Genomic DNA, 24,742 nt, shown 5'->3' on the forward strand with positions numbered 1-24,742 from the left:
AAATAATCCCTTTAATCATCACTAATGGCCCACTAGAAGTGTGGTAGTCTCTTATCCACAGAGGGCCTGCCCTCTCTCTGTACGTGGTCTTTTCTTATTATTTTGTCGTGTTCTGGACTTTTCTGTGGTTCAGCAAAGTTCACTAACCCAACGTGGGTCGAAACCAATGAGCACGGTGTGCAGCCTGTTCTCGCTCCCTGGTCAATCACTGCATCTTTGCCTCACCCGCCGGTGTATCGAGGCTCACAGACCTGACAGGCACAGAGAGAGCAGGCAGGCCACAGCAAGATGAAGATGCCTTGGGGTGTATTCCTTAAAAATCTGGGCCCTTACTGCTACACTGTGAGGACGAGCGGGTTTATCCGTGCTTTATATTTCTTACCTTTAGCTCGCTCGACCACCTCTGCGCTCTCCCTCTCTATCTCCCTCTCTCTTGTTGAGTCACAAAGGAGAGGTTTATTAAACCTTTAACGTTAACCAGATGGCTTTTGAAGCTTCAATCTATCCAATGATTAGGCTGTTAACCCTGGACTCGGGAGTCAAAGTCCCACGCTGTGGACTCCCACCATCCACCTTGACAACCCCGTTGGGTGCTGTAAACAAATGTAGCGCTTCATTCGTTCACAGCAAATGTTACCTTTGAAAACATAATCCAGACGGCCATTACCTTCGTCAACACAATGTCATTTGGTAGCAATGAGGACAGGGTTGTTTTCTGCACATACACGTCCTTCCTCGCTGTCAACACACCCATAGTGATCCACCTTTCTTATCAGAATTACCCTTGCCTGTATATCAGCGGAAAGATATTCATATTGTTGCCAAAGGGACTCCTTCTGCCTCCAGATGTACACCACCGTCCTAATTCAGCCTTCCTGCAGTGGTTTGCCTTTTTTTCATTTCAGGGTTGCTTTTAAGATTTTTATTTTATCAGGCCACAGCATGAATCATCCGTTACCGGAGCTATTATCCTGACCTTTTGAAGTCCCCGTGAGGCAGACACTACCAGACTGTCCTGAAGCGAGATCCGCTATCTTTCCCGCCGTCTAAAATACGAAGCAGAGTGACTGAGGAGCCTGAAGATGAGAGATTTTTGACTTATTTTAATGCATATACTGACAAACAAAATCCGAAGCCTCACCTCAAGGCATTATAAGTGTGACCTTCTGGTTTTCTCTCCCTTTCGACGTTGTTGTGGCGCAGAGTCGGCTTGCTGGCTCGGAGCACCAAACTGTGTGTGCGTTTCCCTTCGCCGAGCTGATCGAGCCACACTCAGACATGAAAAGACAGTTTAACTCATCAGTGTCAACTTACTGGGAAAAAAAAATAAATGTCACACAGACAACAGAAAAAGAAAACATGTTGGAAAGATGGACATGTTGCATTTTGAATTGCTAGGGAGGCAAGGACATTTTTGGGTGACACCTGCCACCCTATTCCACCCTCCATGCCTTCACCACTTGATAATGACTGAGAAAACAACACGCAGCTGGGTGCCAAGGGCCACGGCGTCTGAAATGACCCTTGACAGCCTGTCGCACCTTTTCAGCAATCGCATAACTGAAATCCCTGAGATTTACTGTTCGCTTATTAGCTCCAAATTGGCAGGTGTGCTGTCGATGCAGGAGAGATGCAATAAAAAAATATAGAGGTGAGTGTACAAACAGTGAGTCCACTCGACTACAAGAGCCAAGTGCTGCCTTGTTAAGCCTCCCACCTTTTCAAGTCCTCTCCCTCCCGCGTAAGAGGTTGCAACCCATAAATTTAGGTGGTAAAATGTGTCGGTGGGGCTTATATTGTGATGCCCTCTGTAATAACTTTTCCAGCATGCTCGGGTTGTTTATGTATAACAGGATTGTGTGTGTGTGTGTGTGTGTGTGTGTGTGTGTGTGTGTGTGTGTGTGTGTGTGTGTGTGTGTGTGTGTGTGTGTCTGTGCAATGCCAGAGTAGAGCAGTATTGATTGGGATTCTTTTGGCAAACAGAGCAGTGGGAGACGGAGACATGAGAGAGAAAAGACGGTGAGAGACGAGGACGGCCAGACCACCGTGACATACCTGTGGTCTTCCTGTGCCAGCGTGCAGTCTCTGCTTATAAATAGACTGGGATGGACAGACAGGTTCTTCCTCTCTGTCCAGGTTTACAGGGTTGAATCCTTTTGCTTGGTGCAGGATGGAACGCCTCAGGCCTTCCTTCCTTCCTCCCCTGATCCCGACCTTCTCCAACCCGGCTCTAGTTTGCTCTGCTTCCTCCCAGTTTCACCAACATTGAATCCTATTTCTGCAGCATTTATACAAAAAAAAAGAAGATTCCTAATTGCATCTGTTTTCTTTTAAGTCAGTATTTCAATGAATGCTATAAAGTCGTAAACTTGTACGACTCAAATTTTGCTCTTGCAGCATCTACTACATTGTGCGCTGTAAATGCCAAATGTGCGTACTCTCACTTTTCAATAAATGCGGATGCCGGTTTGTGTGGAGTTTAAAATATTTAGCTTGCTGGTGTCGGAGCTGAGTGCTGAATGCGGCTGTGCCTTAATGTGATTACCAGTTGCTGAACCATGTGGGGGACCGGTGTTGTCGTCGGCTTAATGTACTCACAAACACATTCAGGCACAGATGTAGCACGACTATGTCTATACAAAAGAACGTGCACTGCAACACATACCGGCAGATACTCGCTTATATTAATGATTTTCCTCCCATGCTGATTTTTTTTCTCTCACACAGACAGAAGCTGACCTGAGAAAGATAGTTCCTCTCGCCATCACACATTGTTATTGATTTGCGTCTGTATAATTTTGCGAGGGTTAGACACATTGTCTGGCAGGCAGGATTGCCGAAATCACAAAGCCTGCCCAATGAGCCGATTTCATAAAGGCACTGTAAAATTGCAACGATGCACCACATATTCATTATGCATATCGGAAAAATAAGGTCACCCTTCAAACTCGGCGTCAGGCACCCGTGTTGACAAACATCTGTCTCGGTGAAGTGCTTCTTCGGAGGACTGCGCGTTCCGTGTGGCGGTTCAGCTCATTGGGTGCTGCTCTATAGCTAACCCCCATATATAATTTATTGCTCGGCCCGCACACCGTTAATTTCAGCCTTCTTTGCACTGGCACACACTCCGGCACTCCTACATAATTCAGCCGCCGTGTATAGTTGCTGTATGTTTGTTTGGCTTCCCGTTTGTCCGTTTGGATTTATTCTAGATATAATAACCGTGTGGTGTTCCTGTGTACATGTTTTTGGCACTGCATGAAGGTGTAGGCTCTGACAGCGGGAGGGAAATTACCGTGCATGTGCATGTGTGCATGTGCACATGCTTGACCAGTAAATGTGGTCCAGGCTCTGTTAAAAGTGTGTCTCAGCCCTGCTCCAACCGTCTTCGCCTGATATACCCACAGTTAATTAGCTGGATCAGGTGTGTTCAGAGTTGATGTTTGGCGATGCCTCATTTGCATATTTAAAGCTTTTATGGTGATATCTATTGGTTTGTTGTTGTTTTGGTGTTTTTTCCACCTCATTCACCGCTAGTGTCTCCCAAAGTCTGTGGGATTTTGCAACACATAACTTAAAAAGCAGTTTTCTGAAAAGTAGCTCTTTCTCCGAGCAAAAAGTTTCCACTACATTTCCAATCTATATTCTGAAGGTTGGGATTTGATCATATATCATTCATAGCCTGATTTAGCCTATTTTCTGCCACGCCAAAAGGCTCTGGAGAAAAGATACTGTAGAAATCAGGGTAATGTGTTGAAATGTGAAGAGTATCATAGTTCTCCCACAGATGCCCTCCACCCATGCAGATGATGCTGATTATCTTTTACTATTCAGATTGAACTCATCACCTCAACTCCCTGCTTCGCCATACTGTAACTATGTACTCTCTCTGTCTCTCTCTTGTCTTCTCATCCTGAGTCCCTATGAGGGTTTAAAGGGGAAAGTAAGACAAAGAGCGTTCTTTGTCTTACTTTCCCCTTTAAACCCTTAAACACCAAATCACATCATTCTTCCTTCAGTGCATAATCGTGACATCTCATTCTCCTTGTTCCTGCAAGCTTTTGTTCATATGTGTGTTCTTCGTTTTTCTTTCTCTGCTCTTGTCTTATTTTTAAATAATCAGTGAGGGAAAATATGAGCATGTTAAAAGATTAAAAAACAATATTTGAGAACTAATGTCAAGTCATTGTCAGCTTTGGCGAAACGACTTGCTCTACATAGTTAGGTTTTCTTTGTTTATTTCTGATTTTGTCTCAATTGTATTACCTACATATGTGTTTCTCCCCAACATTATGGCATAGTAAAAATGTGATGTTACTGAACAATAAGCCTTACTTTTTGTCTGCATTTTGAGTTTGTATCCCGTACAACACTCTTGAAATGAGGTGTGATTTTATAGTCTGAGGGCATATGCATTTTCTCACGGAAAAACGCGCTCTTCCCATCCTTGAGGAAGAATGTTAATGACAGCGGGTGCCTTTGCCTTATCAAATGATGACTGTGAGGGGAAACGCAGTGAATAATGTATATTTTCAAGAACGCATTGCGCCATTCCAAAGTGTTGATTGAACGTAATTGCGAAAAAATCACAACGCTAATGACATTTAATATTTAAATGAAGATAAAGGAGATTTCGTTAGTTGTACGCGGAGACGCAACGAAACAGAAATGAATGCGGGCAAAGCCGGTTGACGGATGAGGATGTGACAAAGAGCTAAAGGTGTCTGAAATCATCTAAGAGACTTCACGGCTGTGAGAGGGACTGTAAAAGTGACACGTGCATGCTCTGGTAATTGGAATTTGTAGTGCCTACATGCTGGAGGTTAGCCTCTGTGTTTTGGGAGTCGGTGTTTTTTATGGGATTTAGGGTTTTGGAAGGTATTACGGCTGAGGGAGAGAAAAAGAGAGATCAAGACAAAAAGAAAATAGACTGATAGGGGAAGAGACATTGTGTGGAAGGAAGACAAGCGGTGGAATAGAAGACCCGGGGCCAGATTTCCCAAAGACGTTTGCACCTTGTTTCAGATGTATTCTTGTATGTGAGTTTTATTTTTCAAACGCGTGCCCTCGCTCGGCAGCACGACTCACCTGTCATCTTGATCGTACACACAACGGTGTCTGTCAACGCACGCCCTTTGTGTGATCAGTGAAATGTTACTCTCTCCTTTGTGCATATGTACGTGAGGATCATGCAAATGACAGAAATACATAATATGCAAGTGTTGACTTTATATTCCTCTGGGTTTACTGAGCTTCACTTAGTTTCTCTGCAAATGTGCACTTTTTTCATTAGTCGCAAAGACCCGTCCCTGGCCAGCTTTCTGTTCGAATCTCCATGACGGCAGACAAAAGGTTAACACATCACAAAAGATGTTCCTTGGAGCCGAGCGGAACTTGTTCAAGAAACAGAAAAAAGAGAACAGCAGCTTCACAGACAGAAAGAGGACAGCGATATCTGATCATTTTATAATACCAAACAAAGAGGGTACAGAGAGTTGCGACTGTGTACTTATTAAACTTGAAATGGATTTTGATGTTCACTGAGCTGCCGCTAATGCACTGTGGCAATTGTTCTCTCTTGATAATTCATTTACTTGGCCGTTTCTTTGTTTTGTACGTCTTTTTCCCCCGTCATTCCATCTCTTTTTCTTCACCTTAGAAGTTCATTTATCTACTCCGGCTGTACAAATTGTTACAAACCTTTTAAAGATTATGGTTATTTCTATGCTTTAAAATCGCAGCCTTGAAGGTTCTGGCATATCTAATCATTGTATCGTTTTATTATTGAGCAAATCTATTTCATCACCACAATGATCCCTGCTGGAAGCTCGAAGGCTGTCCGAATCTTACATTATGACGTTATATCATGCGTTGGTAAATCAGATGCTAATCTGATGCATGTTGAAAGTACAAATTTAATGGAAGGCTAATTTGTGCCCGGCTGCCACGTGGAAGTCTGGTTGAGAGTGTTAGTATTAGTACATGACCTGCATACTTCTATTTAGGGGGCAAACTTTTTTTTTATGTTCGGAGTGGAGGATGTTTCTGCAAAGCAAGGACGTTCTGGCCGGCCTTCATTTCATCAGGGGGCTTTTTAGGGTTACGGGTGTTGGAACTGAGCCAAAAGTAATTCATTTGTGTTGTTGGTCAAACGGAAAATGTCAGCCACACATTTATTTCAACATGTTCTCACTCCGAACTCTTCCGAGGCAGCTTGCTAAACTTGAGTGCAGCTTCAGATGATGAAGTGGGGGCCTTTTTGAAAAACACCCGGCGTTAGATTGCCCAGTCTTTTCTAATAAGACGATAAAACTGTGACAATCAAGCGGTTTCTCGCCTTCTACAACTTTGTTTTCTGTTTCTCATTTATGATGTATCCATAGATTATCTTCAGGACACCTGCTTTCTTTAAACCCTGCTGTTTTTATTTCACACTTGGAAACACTGGCGCATATAACATATGACACCGAAGGGAGCTATAGAGAGCTTCTTATTATCTTGTAAGAATATGATATCACAAGATATGTGTCCCCCACCTCTTCTTTCGCATTCATTCATCACAATTAATCACATCACTTCAACTTACATTATGGCCGAGACTTTTAGCGTCAATACATATGGAAATAAACATACTTTTTTTTTTTTTTCGGCAGCCCAGTTCTGCAACATCAGTCATGTATTGAGCCACAAAAAGAGACAATTTAATTACTTTCCGTGTAAGGGAATGGTCTTTATTTTGTTTTCTTCTTTTTATCAAAAAGGTTTCTCCCTCTCAAAGTCCTTCAAGGTCTGATCAAACGTGAAGCCTGCATGAATCACTGTGTTGGTACTTGCAAGTGTTTATTTCAGAGTTGAGATGTACACAACCGGAATGTTAATAAACAGAACTGAAGCACCTCTCCTAACTCCAAGGAAGCAAACACAATCATCCATTTCTGAGGGGCGACCCTGGGAGAAAAAATAAAACATAAGTACTAAGAAATAATAAATATGTGGGTTCTTTTGCATTGAATGTAGAGTTAATGTACATTGCTTACAATAAATCATCTTAAAACATCATAATTATAGATAATAAAATAATACACATTTTGTGGACATATTTCTACCCATAGAAGGTCCATTATCTAACTCATATATCTGGCTGTGCTCCCCTTTTTTTTTCAACACGTGTTGGACTCTGTGTTTGTGTCTCTCCTCCTCGGTTTGTCTCCGTCTCCATCTTCGTCGCCTCTCTGGGCATGTTCGAACACGGCGCATATATTCAGAACCAATTTTCCACCACGTTGCCTTGGCTCCGCTCCCCAAATACTGCCAGACTCCCGCACTCGTAAGCCAACTCCACTCTCAACCTGTTTAAGTGCACCGGACCAAAAGAATGGCTACGGCTTTCTCTACGCACTTTTTCTTTCTTTTTTCTTACACGGACTTAATAGAACTTTTAATCATATCTAAAATCTTTATGGCGCGCGGCAAGATTTCACGAGCTATGACATAATATTGATGAAGTGAGTTAAGGAGGGAATTTTATCTGCATTGCACCGCAGTTATTAAGACTGTGTCTGTTGAACGAGAGAGAGAGAATATGCTGCTCATTGACAATAAATTTACTTTTAATAAGTGAGCTACGGTAGCAGGTTTAGAATGTTTCAAGGTGAATTAAAAACAGGCGGACACAGTGGCACTCTTATTCCTGTATTTGCCTCTGTGTGAGTGGACAAGCTCCCAAAGTTTGGATTTAATGTTGACCCTGAAAAACTCCTCCAAGTCTTCACAGTCCAGTCTTGTATTGGTGAGGAATCATTCCTCACATCTGCAACTTCTCCGAAAACGACTCGGCTTCACTAGAACCAAAGAATGTGATTGCCTTCTATAACGGTCATCTAACAGTTTCTGATGTAAGTTTTTTACTTTACTCAACTAGTTTCCACACAGTGCAATGTTTACTGAATCGACCGGCTGCTGGAATGCTGTGAATGTGCTCTACCCAGCTATTCATTTTAAGAAAGAGGTTATTATATTTTAACTCTCAACCCCCTTTAATGTGTACGATCTGTGACTGGATTCGCAATGGATTCGATTTTTGAAAAGCTGTTGTTGGAGAGGGCTCTAAAAGTGAGCATTCTGGCTGTATGTATCAGACACCTAGGAATTACACTTATGGGAATATTTCACCAACAAAATTAGCTGTTGAATTGAATTTTTTTGAAACTTGGGTTGCACTGCAGCAGTTGTGTGAGAGTTTGCAAATGGATAACATGAAGTTCATTAAAAAAAAAAAAACCTCCAGAACATGTGGCAGAAGGTTCCGTCTCACCTCTTGGGTCCAAAATTGTGCTTTTAGCATTAAAACACTATCAATATGTTCTGTTACATTCAGAAGAAATTCATCACCATACGTGAGTCCATTAAAAATATTGTTATTATTATGTATTTTACTCTTAGTAGCCCCATTTCCCTCAAATGTGCTGCCTTCTTATAGTCGTGCACCACATTTACCACAGTTACCAAGCAGCACAAATGTAACCAGGATCTATAATCACCCCTGTGAGGGTTAAGCTTTAGCCTCATGCACAAGAGTAAATATGTATGAGTCATATGACACGGATCACGGTATTGACACAACACACAACCGCATTGACCGTTTGTTTCCCCCATGCTTCCTTGTTTGAATTTGCCGTCAACAGGTGAAGGTTTCCTTCTAAGATTCTCCTTCACGGTCAAGAGAAAAGCATTGATTTTCCTTCTGTCCATTATCCCCTTTCCACTCTGGGAGATTAGGAAATGTAATCACAGTGATCCTGGGGATTATAGAAGCAAAACATATGTACGACCGTGAGCAAATTAGATGGATGTTATTGGCATAGAGTTGTTTCTTTATGGTGCGACTTTGGCTAAAAGGCTTTCTCCTAACAAACGCTGAGAAATGTGTTCTCTGGTTTACAGTAATAAACATATTTAACACAATCTCTCCGGTGGACGTTTGGTATCAGATTAAGAATGCAGTTCAAAGCCGTCCATGCATATTTTAAGTTATTTCAGATTACTTATTCATCCATCAGTGGCTTAACACTTTGCAAATCCCTGGCAATTATCACTTAGTGTCAGCCCCTGTGCGTTCGGATGTGTGTTTTGATGTCGAAGTGGCAGCGCAGTACAAACAAAGCCTCTTAACTCCTGCAGCCCGGCTCTCGCTCTCATACTAACTTAAAAACAAACATGCACACACTCTCGGGATGTGACCCAATTTGATTAACGAGTTAAGCTCCAGAGACTCGGTAACAATGGACAAATTACCAACAGTGGCCGACAGATCAGACAAGGAGGGACAGGAGATTTGGAGAGGGGTGGCATCTGTTACGTCCTCAAATGAGGTTAGATGTAACCACACTGGTGTTTAACAACCACCTTAAGAAGGATGAATAACGCTTGTTTTGTTGTTTTTGTGTTTTATTGTTTTAAAACGGCCGTACATATGGGCATTACAATTAGTCAATAACATTTGGATCACTAGTCACTCCCCATTTTTAACTCGTAGCATGTCATTGACCCAATCTAGGTTTTCATTTGACATCCATTGGCAGTCAAAGAAAAGGTCAAAGTAGGCTAATTCAAGTTTGGGGTCCAGTTGAAAAAGGTAGAAAAACAAAATAAACCATTTTAATCAAAGTTTGATCAAATAATCCATGCCATCCAAGCAGGCTAACATATGAGGTCAGTGTCCGTTATCATTAAATTTAAGTGGAACATAAAGCACATTATAGTCTATTGGTATAGACGGATGATATGGTTATGTAAAATGTAACTCCATAGGAATGTAAAGGAAGAATACTATAGATGACCAAGAATGAATCCCTGGAGAACACCTGAGGATAAGGCAGAAAAATGTTTCGAAATACAATAGAGCATTGAAATTGCAAAAGAAAAACTGTTCATTTCAATCCGTTCACATTATAATAATTTCATGAAACTGTGAAGTACCTGTAAACATCTACAATATACCGGCTGATATCTGTATCTAACATTTCATATCAGGGCTTTGCATTTCAGAGGAGAAAAACAAACAGTGAAGGCAACAATAAACAAATGAGAATGTTCTGAATGGTTAGCATTTGAATAGAATTGATGTTGGTATTTGTCATTTTGCAGTACCATAATCACAGTGGTCACAACGAGCCTGTGTTGAATAACGTTATCATCTTCTTGCTGCAGTTCTCACACGTTTATCTGGCCTGTGTTTTGTCTCATGCAGCAGTATTGATTCTGGAAAAAATGCTGGTTAACAGTTGGTATCTTTTTTCCAGCATCATTGTATCCTAAAATAATTTGATTGATTAATTTCCTTTTATCCTCCTCTTATCTTCACCAGTTCCTGGAGGGGTGTTTGGCCCTCAAGGTGAATCGGGGTCGGAGCCCGAAGACGACAGCCAAATTAAGTTTTACACGGAGCAGCACAGAGGACGAAGGCGCAGCAAAGGTGAGAGGGAACTTTCCTATATTGTTATAAATGTGTTACATTTTATACACATTAACTCCCACAGCAGGGAAGCGTCTTATCCGCTGCGTACTGCTCAGAAGGCAATAATGTATATATATATATAAAAAAAAAAGGGAATAAAATGCAATAAAACATTTGGGAAAACAAAATGATTTCAAACCTTCCTCTGGGTGACTGTGAGCCTACAGCTGAGTGAAATGAGGCTAGACATTTGTGGAATCGTCAGCGTGGCTGGAAGTAGGAAGGAGTCATGCTCATTCCCTCTGGGCTTTAAAGTGCCGTTCCATGGCGCAGCTCAATGACACTCACGACGAGATATATGAGCTCATGTAGACGGAGGCTCGGTGATGAGCAAAGCTGGGTCACGTAACTTTGATGGGAAGAATGATTTTAACTTCACTTCTCACGTAGTGATATATTGAAAACTGTGGATTCTCCGTGTGTGTGTGTAGACACATGTCTAATAATGTGTTCCTATTACTCTTCATGACTACAGTCAGAGGGAGAAAAGTTGCATTTTCATTTTAATTGATACAAACTTATCATTACTGTGGATCGCAAGTGTCTCGTCCCTTTTGGTTCCCGTAGTAACAGAGTGAGATAATTAGCTGCCCTGAATTAGGCCTCTCAGGCAGAACTTGACTCCCGTATGCTAAATGCAACCTGACAGGTGGAATTTGAAACCAAGACAGACTCCTGGACTCCTGAACTGTGTGTGTTTATTGTAGACCATTCAGAGGACAATATTTTCACACTGTGACATGACCAACTCGGAGATTAAAAAGACGAATGAAACCCAGCTCATTGTGCTCGGTTTTGTAGTCGTGACGCGGTAGAAAAAAAGCTAGAAAATAATACTTTGTGAATGTGTGATTTTTCGTTGCTTTAGCAAATAAAACATAAGAAGACATTGTTTTTCTTTTTAAATAGGGCTGGCTTATGTTTTGCCAATCTTCAACGATCAGCACTGAAGGTACGGCTGCTGTAGATCTTGGCTGGCAGAGAAATGCTTCAGGGGAAGCAGAGTTCCAACCCAGGAACCAAGACTATAACTAGATTTCTGAAGGTTGTGTGATGTTGTAAATGTTCCTGATTTCCTGAGTAATGTTTTTAGTGAAAACATAATCCTTTTTTTATTTTTAAAGGTGACAACTCAACTCCAGAGATCCTTAACAATTAAAGTGAATTGGGAAATAAATAGATAAATGGTTTCTGGACATTTAAATTGAGCCTCTGTTTAAGGTTGTGTGGGTTTTACATTATTTAACTTCACTGCAGTTTGAAAGCAACCTTGTGTAGAAAGGAGGTAGATGGAGGTAAAGATTGAAGTCTAGCTTTATGGACACGGACGAGTCTATCAAATTGGCTTTATAGGCTTCAATTAATTTAGTCCGGAAATACAAACATAATGATGATGTATGTGTTGAATTTAAATGCAATTAATCACAGAAAATGTTTGATTATTCTCAGAAAAAAAAGAAGAAGAAATTATCCTTATCTAAACCATCAACTCTATATAAACGGGATCTCGGATTTTATAAGAAAAGCATGTGGACTCAGGACGGGAAAAGACATAAAACTCATGACCGTCATCTGTGTTAAAGTTACAGCCCGTATAAAAAGGGTTGTGCTTTCTCTCGAGGATGGAAATCGTGACATAAATAGAAAGAATAAATTAAAATTATGATTTCTAGCTTCAGGGTGGCGTTGTATTTGCTTGTTGATTTACATCCACCCTTTGTGTTTGCGTATGTGATTCAGTGCGCCTATGAGCGCATTGAATAGGTGTTTTGGTTTATGGCCGTGAAGTAAGTGTTCGCCGACGTGAGTGCACATGCGTTTGTCTACTCAGTAAGCTTTTATAGTAATTGAGGGACCCCTCCATGAGCTCAGTGACACCACCCACACGCCAAAGGGATTAACCGCTCTGACACTTTTGCCGCGGACAGCTGTTGTTTTCTGTCAAAACTCTGATGCGATTCAGTACGGGGGAGGATTCATTATCCTAACTTTGTCTCCCCGGTTTTGACCTTGAGCTGCTTTTCACCAACTTCCAAACGTGTGATGGGATTCACTGGACTCTCCTGTCGCAGGGGGTTCCTGGTAGAACCCTTTTCTAGAATGGTGTATTGTTTGAATGCAGTACATTTGCACACTAAAAAGCACGCCATGCTGTAGCTGTAAGGCGAGGCAATACAATTTTATTTGTTTAGCACCTTTCAACAACGAAGACATTCAAAGTGCTTTACATAAAACATTAAAAGCTTTGGAAAGAAACATACAAAATGACATTTAGATGAAATAATTATAAAAAATAAAACCAAGCAAATTAAAAAAAAAGTTGAATATACGTCACTTACCCAGCGCAATCATTTGCGACAGCTGAGCTCCACTGTTTTGAACAAGAAAACAATCAACATTTGCAACAAACCTGCGTAGTGAAAACAGACTGGGCAGAAACTGATTTGGAGACATTGTAAAGTGTAATTGGATAATTCACAAATATCTTAAGTTTCTTTCTTGAATCTGTTCTTGAGGAAGGTATAAATAAACGTCTCCATCAGATCTGTGTCCTGTTCTCAAACCACAGAATGGTGCATACCTGTGTTTTTACAATGATGAATCAAGTTGTCCTCGTAAATTGAATTGTGCAGGTTGATACTTAACATTGAGTTAAATGCCAGACTTTAAATTACAAAAAAAAAACACAACACAAAACCTTCAGTAGGTTTGAAGAGATACTTCTGCAGGAAGTGAACACAAAACAAGCTGTTACATTGTGGAGTGGATAGAAAATAACAATAAAAAAATCAGACAATGCTATTACTTGTCCACAATAGTGATGAGTGATTCTTTGTAATATAAGGAAAATACTTATTTTAAAATATTCTACGTGATGAACATAAAGTAATTGAAACCCTGTATGTTTTACAGTGGGTTGTGAGAGGAGCATTCTTCCTCAGAACCGGCGTTATCTCGGCCGTATCACGTTCCAGTAAGCCTCCTTTCAGCACGCTGATTTCTCCCCCATGATAAATATCAGTAGACAGAGGTTAAGCGGCTAATTTCATTCCCTATATCTGGTTTGGAAATGGGAGCCCTGACAGAGCCAAAGGGCAACCAAAACAACCAATCTATAACCCTGTCAGTGGCAATAAGATCATACATCACACTGGTGAACGGGTGCAGGCTCTGCTGCAGAAGCTCGGGTACTCTCTATTCATCCTTCTCTCACTCGGCCCAAATGTGAACTTTGAATTGGGTGAGACTCATACATCAGGAGTACAATTAATGCATTTTAAATGATTATGGGAGATTTAAAGGCTTTAATGACCCAAATAAAACTAAAAGGGCTTGTGTCAATCTATTCACCTTTTACCTTTTTCTCTCCCTCTCTCCCCCTCTACCTCTAGGCCACCCACACAGCCCTCTGAATAAGGTCACCCTGACGCTGATTACCATCAGCACATGTGTCATTGCCATTGTCTACGCTACACAGGACTCCTGCCCTCTCACTGTCAAGGTTACCCTCCATGTGCCCGAGCATTTTGTTGCGGACGGTAAGTGCAACATTCGTTAGACCTCGGCTGAATATTCAAGTGAAGGCATGTTCAATGTGGTTTACACTCTTTTCTTTCTCTGGTCATTGACAAGAAACCCACTAAATGCAGTCAGAAGATGTGAAATTATGTATCACTTTTTGTGATACAACCTTAGAAATTGCAGCCTTGGGCAATGTTGAACTTTGTGTTTGGAGCTAAAAAAGGATATAGATTTGTGGAGCATGTTATCATAATAGCCACTATCCATCACGGTACACCTTTTTTTCTTTTCTTTTTAGCCATAATTGGATACAGTTGTCCTTCAAGCAGCAGACGGATGACTGTCCACATACATACACTGCTATAGAGTGATGAAAGGTTATCATGCACTTTGTATAGTTTTTTATTTTTAGGAGGAGCAGCAAATGGACCAACTCCAATGCTTCCTCTGTTTCTGTTTAGAAATGGCTTGTCCCCCCTCCCTCCTCGGACCCTGATTTTCAATTTTCAATTGTGATGATTTTCTGTGTCAGTGCCCCCTCTGAACAACTGCTAAAGTGCAAAAGATGCACCATCTGACAAAAGTAAATCAAGTGCTGGAAGCAAAAAAAAACAAAACAAAATGAATGAGAATCAGGACAATAAAGCCCACACACTGAAAGCTCCCGATGGGGGGAAAAAAGATTTATTGTCACCACAAACAACTGAATGACATTTTGAGCCATCAAAATGATGAAGAGCAGTGTTCCCGAAATGTGATTGTTTTGTTTGTTTCTGCAGCTTTCAGTGTGCAGTCTTTATTACATGTGACTGCATTGATTGCAATACTAACACATTCTCCTCTGTCGGCGGACGCAAACATTCTATTCAACTAATGTGACAAAAGAAGGTGTGGAATGAAAGAAAAATTAAAATGTAATAATAATAAAGATAATAGAATATTCTATATAATTTACATGCCAACATGGAGACGGCATACAACATATTTACAATCAACTGCTCAGAGCCGTCCCACTGTGTCTGTTTTACATTCCTGGTTGGCTGTGGCATAATTGTAAATCGGGTCTGTGTATTGGCAAGATACCACAGTATGAAACCTTGCTGGGAGGTGAGAGAGGCCAATGTGGGAGATACGCAAGGAGTTAAGTGAAGTAAGAGGGAGTGAGGAGCCGGGGCAATTTAACTAATGATTGCCATATCTCTGAAAGCATTCGCATATCAGTCGATCAGGTGCTCTTGCTGCCGGGGCCTTCATTTCTAGTCCGCCCACGCAACCGCAGTGTCTGTGCCAATGGACACACAATGTAAATGGAAAGAATTCACAAAACGTCAATGCTGTTTACAATTACTTGTTAAAAGAACACCTGAAGCAGATAATGCAAGCCAATATACTGTAAACCACTTTTAATGTGATGCCCTTTGACCTCGCTGTCCTAGGTTGAGTTTTATTGTTGGTTTTCCTTCCACCAGTTCTGACTGAACCAATCACGTATCAGGAATTGTTGGGTTGCAAAAACAACCCAGATTTGTTCTAGAATGAGTGATTGAAGAGAATCTGTTGCATTCACCAGTTCTTCTCGTACTTTTTTTCTCATCGGTACAAAATGGTGATCCAGACCCGCCCACACAAAATCAATAATTTGACTAAATAATGCCTTAATCTAGATTAACAACCATTATCAACAACCATTTTCTATAAAGATAAAGAGGAGAAATGTCTCCCTGAACAGAGACTTCGCACTCCCTCCGTGTGTGTTCTTATAGTCTCTCGTCTAAAATCGCCATTACCGTCACATTCTGTTGAGTGACTTGTCATCTTATTCTTCTGCTGATTTCCAACAACAGGACTTGAAGCTCTGCGATGTGAAATTATTCTTTGTTGGTCTTTGGTAACTTTCTGTTATGAAACCTGCCCAAATTATGCCAAATTTCGGGGCTTCAATTATGCTAGCGACAAAATCAGCTGGCATTCATCCCGCTGAAATGAGCTGTTTACAACCAGTTATCGCGGTTGAGAGAGTTTGGCAAATGCAATTTGGAGCGAGTTGTATAACTCACAGGGAAAGTCTAAAGAGGTTTAAACAACAGACACTCTAGTCCATAGCAAGACATCTCTGCGACTTCAGCAGTCGATATGGATATGTGTCGTCACTGTACAACGATTATTGATCGTTTTTCTCTGACCTCAACTCAGCTTGATCACTACTTATAAGGCAGACTTCCTGCTCATGAACAAGATTTGTCTCCAAAGTTTGCATGTACTTTCACATGATGCTAAATTCTCAACTTTTACCATAAAATAGAAAAAAAAGATTGGATTTTCTTTCTTTTAGTGCCAATCTCAGGACATTCTTTACATCTTTGCTCAGAGAACAGGAGAATCATCCCGAGGTTGCGTGTTCCTTACAGCATTTAGGCCTTTTTACTTGTAGTTTTCTTTGTTCTTCTGTGCATACTGGGCTTGGACTCAGATACTTTAAGCAGCGCAGATGTGATAAAAAAAGGCGGCTTAAACTCATTAGTCTGGCAGGCGTACAGTCGGCAGCGGCGAGGCAGGCAGAGCAAACAAACAAACAAGCAAACAAATCCAACAGACACACAAACAAAGCTGATCCAACCTGGTAAGCCACATATAAATATAAGACGGGTCAGGACAGAATAACAGGCGGGCTGGAAATAAGACTCTAATGCTACAAGGTGACACATCTGAGCCGTAAACTAGCCCGTATGTACGAGGGAACGTGAGTGATGGGAGGTAGAGGGTGCATACTTGATTGGGTCGGTGAACTCGAAGGGGGTTAGAAAGTTAGACGCAATACAGGAGGCGGAAAACACAAACTACACGGCCCAGAAGGTGGGTAGCGTGAAGACGGGATGGGAGAGAAGCAGCAGTTTTAAATCAGCATCATTACATCATGATTTAAATATATATATTTGAGGTTAATGAGGTTAATTCTTCGTATTCTTATTTTAGCACTCCAGAGTGTCAAGTGAATCACTCTCACTCTTTTACATATTAAGTAAAAATCACATATTTAATGTTAAGTCTTTCTTGCCTGAATATGATATTCAGATGGGGATTATACATAACTGAATTAAAATTACAATCCAAAGGTGGTCATCAAATGAAACAAATGGATGTATGAATATTGCCATAGCGATGTGTTAACACACACACACAAGATAACATGATAATGCAGCAAATGCAAATGAAATAGAAACCAACAGAATTGAAAAATCCTGTGCGCTCACAATTGCCAGCAATCAGCCACGTTCTTACTGCTCAGGAGGGGTTTTCTACACGGCTCTCAGGGAAACCAACCCATGATCTAACAATCGCCTCCTCGCTGTGTGAGCTGCCACCATTACATTCTAACACTCTCTCAGCAAATGAGGGCTACTGGCAGTTCTGCTCCCTAACTGCTGTGCTGCAGGTAATGGAGCACCTCAACTTTGGTCAGCCTGTTTTTGGGCGAACATTTCTGGGATCCCATCTGGAGAATTGTATGTGTATTTTGGCGGGTACTCGATACTTCCTTGTTCCTGAGGTAGCGGGAGTCTGTGATTGTTCAACATTTACTACTGTTCTGAATTATAGAGTAAATGCATGACTATTGTGCGTAGTAGTAGAAAACATGCGGTCCTTTCTGGCACTACATCTTGAAGCACCTGGTGTTTTTATGATGTTTTTAATGCCAGAACAGCCAGTATGCTACGCGTATATCATCCCATACAGATCCATTCACTTCACCATCTGAGCGGGGACACGCTTCGATCCATGCTGTAGGTGCAGCAGAGTAATGGCTACAAGCAGTGCATATTTACCTGAAGGCAACACCGAAGGCATGTTATTTCTCCACAGTGTAGAGTCTACACCTTCTATATGAGCGGCTCCTGTTGAGTCAGAAAATAGAACTTTAACACATGAGTGTATTTGTGTGAAGAAGCTGGTGACTTCATGTGTGCAGGCAGAGGCAGAATGGCAGTGTATTATATTAACAAACAACTAAAATGATAAGAATGGGAAAAAAAGAATAGATGAGGCTTGGGATATTAATGCATAATGGCATTCATAATGGGACAATATTTCTCCTTGAATGTGCATCTTTTCCTGCAGTGGATTGTCCTTGTAGCTTCTCCCGTGACTCAGATTTGATTGCGGGCTACTGTCTAAGCTTTTCCATCTTCATTAATCTTCTCTTTAAAAAAAGAACCAAAAAACAGCCAAAAAAACAAACTCAACAAAATGAATGTGTGAATCCTTTTTCTTTATCACATAATTGCTCTGAATATCCTAAGCTGGCTTTTGAAAGTACATTTTCTCTTTAACACAGAAATGTATATTGCAAATGTACCTTCCCAGCAATATAAACGCAATATAGTTATATAAGAATCCCGGTGATCACAACTGAGGACCAAAACACATTCTGAGCTCCCTTTGCAACTGAAAGTCATTGGCATCAATTAAGGATAATCTTGTTCAGTGATCAGAGTTTAACGATTGTTCTGGGAGCAGTAAGAACGAAAGGTAAGTCGGTGCCAATGAGCATAGCATTCACTGATTGACTCGTGAAACTCTTTTAGCTCTTCTGCTGCAATCACCAAGGAAATCCCATCAATAAACACATTATAGGTCTTAATTTTCTCATTTAAATTCAGCCTGGTCAGGAGGGGAATTAAACGTACAGTGAAAACAAAAGAATTGCCCACTTCCCAATGGATTTTGCAATAGAACGAGGAAAAGAGGATATAAGGCCGGAGTGTGGAACTTTTGTCTCCCCCCTCCGGCAGTGGGAATAATTACCGTAGCAACACAGTAGCAACACCATAGCGACACCGTAGCGTCAGAGCAACGGCTAGCTGTACAGCAGAAGCTGTGGCAGAAGCGTTGGGTTTATTTCAGATAAAGAAGAAACTTGGGGCTCAGAAAAATTATTCAAGTAAAAAAATAAATACAATTACACTCCTGAGGTCCAAGGAGATGCAGCAGCAGTCGCCACAAGTGCTTTCCCGTGTGTTGATATGCTTAATTAACATTGGTGTAATTCATTTTTCAACAGTTTGACTGTAGTGGATGCTCATTTATATACAAATCCTGCACTCCAACAATGAAACCTTTTTCAGCTTTTTTGTTTTTTAACAAGCAAAATCATTTCTTCTTGTTTTTGTTTTTTTCAGGAAGTAGTTTTGTTGTGAGCATGGGAAGCTTCCTGGATGTTTCTAATTGGCTAAACCCAGCCAAGCTCACCCTCTACTATCAGACCAACTCGTCCACACACTGGGTCCTGGACTTCTGCGGCCAGAGGACCACTGAACCCTGCGAGCAGATCTGTGATCAGGACACAGGTGAGTCCACACAAACACATGCACAACGTGAGTCAAATTGAAATCCCGTGCACTGCTTAGAAATAGTCACTTATAGCCACATTTCAGACCATATAGAATTTGTTTGAGGGAAAAAAACTCTCTTTCATTCTGTGATAATTGTAAGGACGTCAATGCTTATTTTTTTCTATAGGGTTACCTTCATCATTGCGTTTCATTGTGTCTGAATAAAAGTCGTTGGAGAATCATCATTGAACTGCTCTATGTGGAAGCGTATTGCTGCCTCACCAGAAAAAATAAAAACTGATAGATCACGAAATAACGTGATAGCGATCATGAAATAACGCGAAAGTTAATGCATGTTATAAAATGATAAATAATGTTATTGGAGATGAGAAATGAAGCTCATTGACGAGGGTCGGATTCATTTTTCCTTGTGAACAGCGCCATGGATTTAAAAATCCTTCTTAGTGTACGCATACTTATTGTTATGGCTTTACATTATGCGCGCTATTGTAGTGCTGACGTTCATGGGTTTCTAACTTAATCACTGATATGTATACATATAGACACAGAGGCAAGGATGTGTCACCAGCTTGATCTTGGACATCAGCATACAACAGACAGACCTAAGTAGTCAACCACTGAACCCAGTAGTAGTGACAGTCCAACACAGCCGAGCACCGAGTGCTCGATCCGATCCACCACACTTATCACAATTTCATCCATCGTGCTCAATAACAGCAGATTCTCTCCGTGTGTCAGCCCAAGCATGAAGTAGAACTTAATCAAAGCGTGTACATGAGCCACAATACGATTCACCTTATTTCATGATCTGTATCACGAAATAACTTCATACGGATCATCAGTTTGTTTTGTCAGGTTTTTTTTTTTTTTCTGGTGTGGAAGCAATACGCTTCCATAGCTTTATGCACTTCCAACACTTTATTTAAATATTGGAGTGATTAAGTGTTAATATTTATCATTTTCATTCCGTAGTGGAAGCATTAATAGTTGGATTTAGACTTTTGTAGTTATCATCACCAGCCACAAGTGTATTTCAGAGCAAGATACATTATTATTCATTGCATTTTTACATCTAAAGCCTTTTTGCTATTACTTCAAGTGAAGTTCTACAATATGAGATGAACTGCAGTGTCATAGTGTTTAATTAAGATTGTATGACTTTTTAAAACATTGTGAAATGCAAAACGACGGCAATTTAGGGAGTTTTTAAATTGCCTTAAATACCAACTGTATCATTTATATACAGATATTATCAACATATATACCACCGATATATAATGTCCACACTTTTTGATAAGTGTGTGCTGCGTCAATCAAGCAATCGTTACCACAACTTTCTCGACATTAGAAAAATAAATTGGGTAAGTTGGAGCTCAGCAAGTCATAGATAGGAGGCAGCTGTCATGCATTTGGAAAATGAGGGCTATACTTCTATACTGCCTGCATTACACTGATAGAGGGCAGTTAACATGTGCCGGATTGTTTTGTTTTGTTATTGTTTTACAATATGTTATCTTGGGCAATCTTTGAACTCAGAAATGCAACACACACGAACTCAACGCTATTTTACTCCTGATACTACCGTCTGATAAAAGTAAATGAGCAGGAAAACAGAAGAAAGCACCCTGCTCTCCTTAAACTGTTGAGTAAAGGTAACCTGCTTAGCTTACCGTGCCTGTTTCCCCACCCACGTAATGAATCCCCATCCTACACTGCAGGTATGTACACGACAGGCTCCAGGATTTTCATAAAATATTCCCGCTGACCTTAAAAGTATGTGTAAACGCTCATCATGATGATATGTATCTTACCCCGAGTGGCGTAACTCCCCCGTGTATTTAGTGTGGAACTAGATAAAGTCTAAGCTCATTAGAATGGATTACATCTGTAATGTATGTGAACCGACGTCACGCTGGTCAAGGGCATTTTGAAGGCTGATGCATAATTTATGAGGCACTCGACTCACTCTGTACACATGAAGATGCCAAAGATGGAGTTGGCACGTGTGTGTGTGTGTGTGTGGGTGTGTGGGTGTGTATGTGGATCCTGAATTTGTATACTTTCTTCCATCAATCCGGTACGTTAATTCATCGTGAGATCAGTAATGGTTGTAATTCAATGATGGAGTCACCGAATCATCTGGAGCCCAGTACATTCGGCATTCTCACTTTATTAGTACTTCCTGCTCCCCCCTGTCTCCTTGTCTCTCTCCATCTCTTTCTGGCCTTTTCAGCAGCGAGATAATTTGATCAGTAATTGACTTCAAATGCGTTGTATCTCTTCAGGGCTTTCTTTTTGCCGCCACGTCCGTCCTCTCACACACGTTATAGCACCCGCATAATAGATGACACCTGCTATCCGAGCACCTGGAACAAACTCTTTCATCCGAGCACATTTATTGCCGCTCCAACAATAGGGTGAACCCCTGGATGGGAAATACATGGGGAAGCACCGCTCTCTGTCTTTTCAGCACGCTGCGATTCTGGCCACAACAATAGGCGATGTCGAAGTGGGCATTATGCCTTTTGACAAGGTACAGGAAATCACCTGCTGGGGGAAGGCCTGTTCAACATGGAATACCCACAAAAATCTGCCATGGACCCACACACACACACACACACACACACACACACACGCCAGGACCGGAGATGTCTGAATGCAACTGGCTGCTGGAATGTCACTTTGCATTGCATCATTTTGTTGAATTGCCACAAAGTGAAACGTGTCCTCAGTGTTGCATAATCAACCACAGCTTGGGTTTATGAAACCAAACCTTGCATTAGTAGTAACGTGTTTGAAAATTGATATAAAATGTTTTTTTTTTTTAATAATTTGCCATTAAGAACGGTGTGATGCAATAAAAAAGTAAAATATATTATTAGAAAAGCAACTAAAAAGAGATAGGATAGGATATTGCAGGTGACAGTGAAATGCTACACGACCAAAAAGGAATAAAAAACTCATATAATACAAATATATCCTATGTTATCCAGCTGAGTTTGTGCACGGTCAGCACTCCTGCTTCTCGTGGGTATGAGTTTTCATTATTCTAATAAAAACTCCAGTCATACTGTTATCTGCAGGTTTTTGCACAGAGGTTATACATCAAAATGAGTCCGTTGTAGTCAAGAAAAAATAAACTGTGGCTCACTATCCAGATGAATGCAGGGCTAAAATGCCATCTACTTGTGCAGTGTGTATCCATTTTTTTGTTGATACTATTGTTGTGGCTACTAAAGTCTGTTTACATCATAAACGTGACACTTATTACAAGGAAACTTAAAATCCCCACATTTGATCCAGTCAAATCAGTTTTCAGGAAGAAAAACGCAGACAGTCACGCTGTTTTACATCTCATGCCTTCTCTCTAATCCGTCTTCAATGTCACACCGGTTGACTGCCACTGTTGACTCCCAATCAGAGTATCACTGTCCCCGGATAATCAATCCTCCTTGCCTTCACCTTCACCCCGGGACTCTACTGCTAGTGTGGACGTTAGTGGATGAATGGCATGATGCAACTGTTTCTGTTGTCTGATAGCTGCATGGGATCTAGTGGACTACAATTAGACTTGGACCACGGGTCGTCTTAGTAACGTTGTTATAACAGCCTCATACAGGAGTAGAGTAAAATGAGGTGTAATAAATGTGCTGTACATATAATCACACTTCAACTTTTTATTTGTCAACTTCTTCCATGTACCACCCAAAAGAAACCGACGGATAACGTTTTCCCCGTCCCACGGTGAGATGAAGTGCACAGGCACAACAGAAAAAACAACACACTGGGGTAAACAATAAACAATACAGTGCACAACATATTACTAATACTAGAAAAAAAAAACAATAAAAAAGAAAGTCTGGGTTTTTGTAGTGCAAAAATAATGCAGTAGATGTAAAGTGTAAAGTTAGCAGCATAGATCCCGTATGGTGGTTACACCACCAAGAGTTGTTTTCCTCATTTGAAACGATATCTCCTTCAACCTCACCTAATTGGAACTGTAACCGGTGGGCTGTGAACGTACGCTCCAGCTTTATCCCTCAATTCCTTTAAATCAATCGTAAGTTTGCATCGGGGCAACAATACCTCTCCTGCGTCCCCGCTCCTGTGACCCTTGAAATGTGAGAACCGTCCACGCGGGCGCAGAGCGATACCAGAAGTCATCATAATGAAACGTGTCATTTGTAAAAATGAGGTTTGTTTTTCCAACGGAAGAGCGAAGAGAAAATGATTTGTGTTCTCGAGTGATTGCCACTTCAACTCCTTTACACTTTGGGCCCTTCATTTAGAACCAGAAGGATGGTTACGGCGAGAGAGAAGGGAAAGAGGAGGAGAGCGAGCACACGACGGTGACATAATGTTGAGAAATGGTATTGCCAATCTAATATTGGTGTTTATCCCCAGCGCAGTATCGGGTTCTGTGTCTGTGTGGAACTCTGGCTCTGTATGTCATAAGTAAAAGGACTGGGGGAGCACAGTTAGATCATTGTTGTCAACAAATTGGCCATTTTCCAGTCTCTCTTAGCTACGACGTGGTTATCAGTCAGCCATAACTTCTGTCATCACTGAAGAGGCTCGATGCACGACTCAGTTCCAAACATTTCCAGAAGGCAGGGAGCTGCAGAAGAGGTGGGTAGTGAATATCTTCACCATAACTAATCACACAGGAGTCTGCAGTCAACAGGCCTCATCCAGCCTCCGATTCAGCCGGACGTAGGCGTCTAGGGCCATCCTCCAGCAACACAACCCTCCCTGACCGAATTCAGCCTCAACACAAACTGCGAATCCCTTTATGGATGTATATAACTCCCGCCTACCGCTCCGCTACTTCTGCTACTCACCTGCAAATCCGATTATACCGACTGAAGGCAACTTCCCCTCCAGGATACAGCTCACTTCCTCTCTGAAACCAGCCGATAATTAACCCTCACACTTTCCATCCGCAGCATAAACAACCAAATCCATCCAGGTTCATCCAGAATGTCAGCTCACCTGATTGTGTGTGTGGAAAAAGTCAATTCCATCAAAGAAAAAAATGTACCCGCCGAGAGTTCATCAGAATGCAGGACGCCAAACAAAGTATTGTAACCTTTTGCACCTTCCTGCAACTACATAAGGTTTTTATGCAGCTAAAATGTCCTTCGCTCAACATTGTTTGCTGTATTTTTATAAAAGTATTTATTGTGTTTGCGTTGACATTTATTACACTGGTTGGTGTACACCCTCTAGGAAGTCTGTTATTTACTGCCCTGATATTTCATCATATTAATGAAAGTTACAACGCCCCGATGCTATCGCCTCTGCAATTTAGTACAGCAAACACCCAACACATTTGTATTTGTCCCACCGTTTT

General features: G+C 41.2%; 1 protein-coding gene across 1 annotated transcript in view; it reads left to right on the top strand.

The window, feature by feature from the left end:
• The window catches only part of astn2 (astrotactin 2), a 232,385-nt gene that overhangs the window by 93,655 nt on the left and 113,988 nt on the right, over positions 1-24,742 (top strand). Inside the window, exons 5-7 of the mRNA XM_084036066.1 lie at positions 10,367-10,474; positions 13,909-14,055; positions 19,216-19,383. Coding sequence (XP_083892192.1) covers positions 10,367-10,474; positions 13,909-14,055; positions 19,216-19,383 — 423 coding nt within the window. The remainder of the gene's footprint in view (positions 1-10,366; positions 10,475-13,908; positions 14,056-19,215; positions 19,384-24,742) is intronic.

This window comes from Eutrigla gurnardus, assembly GCF_963514095.1.
Source record: "Eutrigla gurnardus genome assembly, chromosome: 19".
Taxonomy (NCBI): domain Eukaryota; kingdom Metazoa; phylum Chordata; class Actinopteri; order Perciformes; family Triglidae; genus Eutrigla; species Eutrigla gurnardus.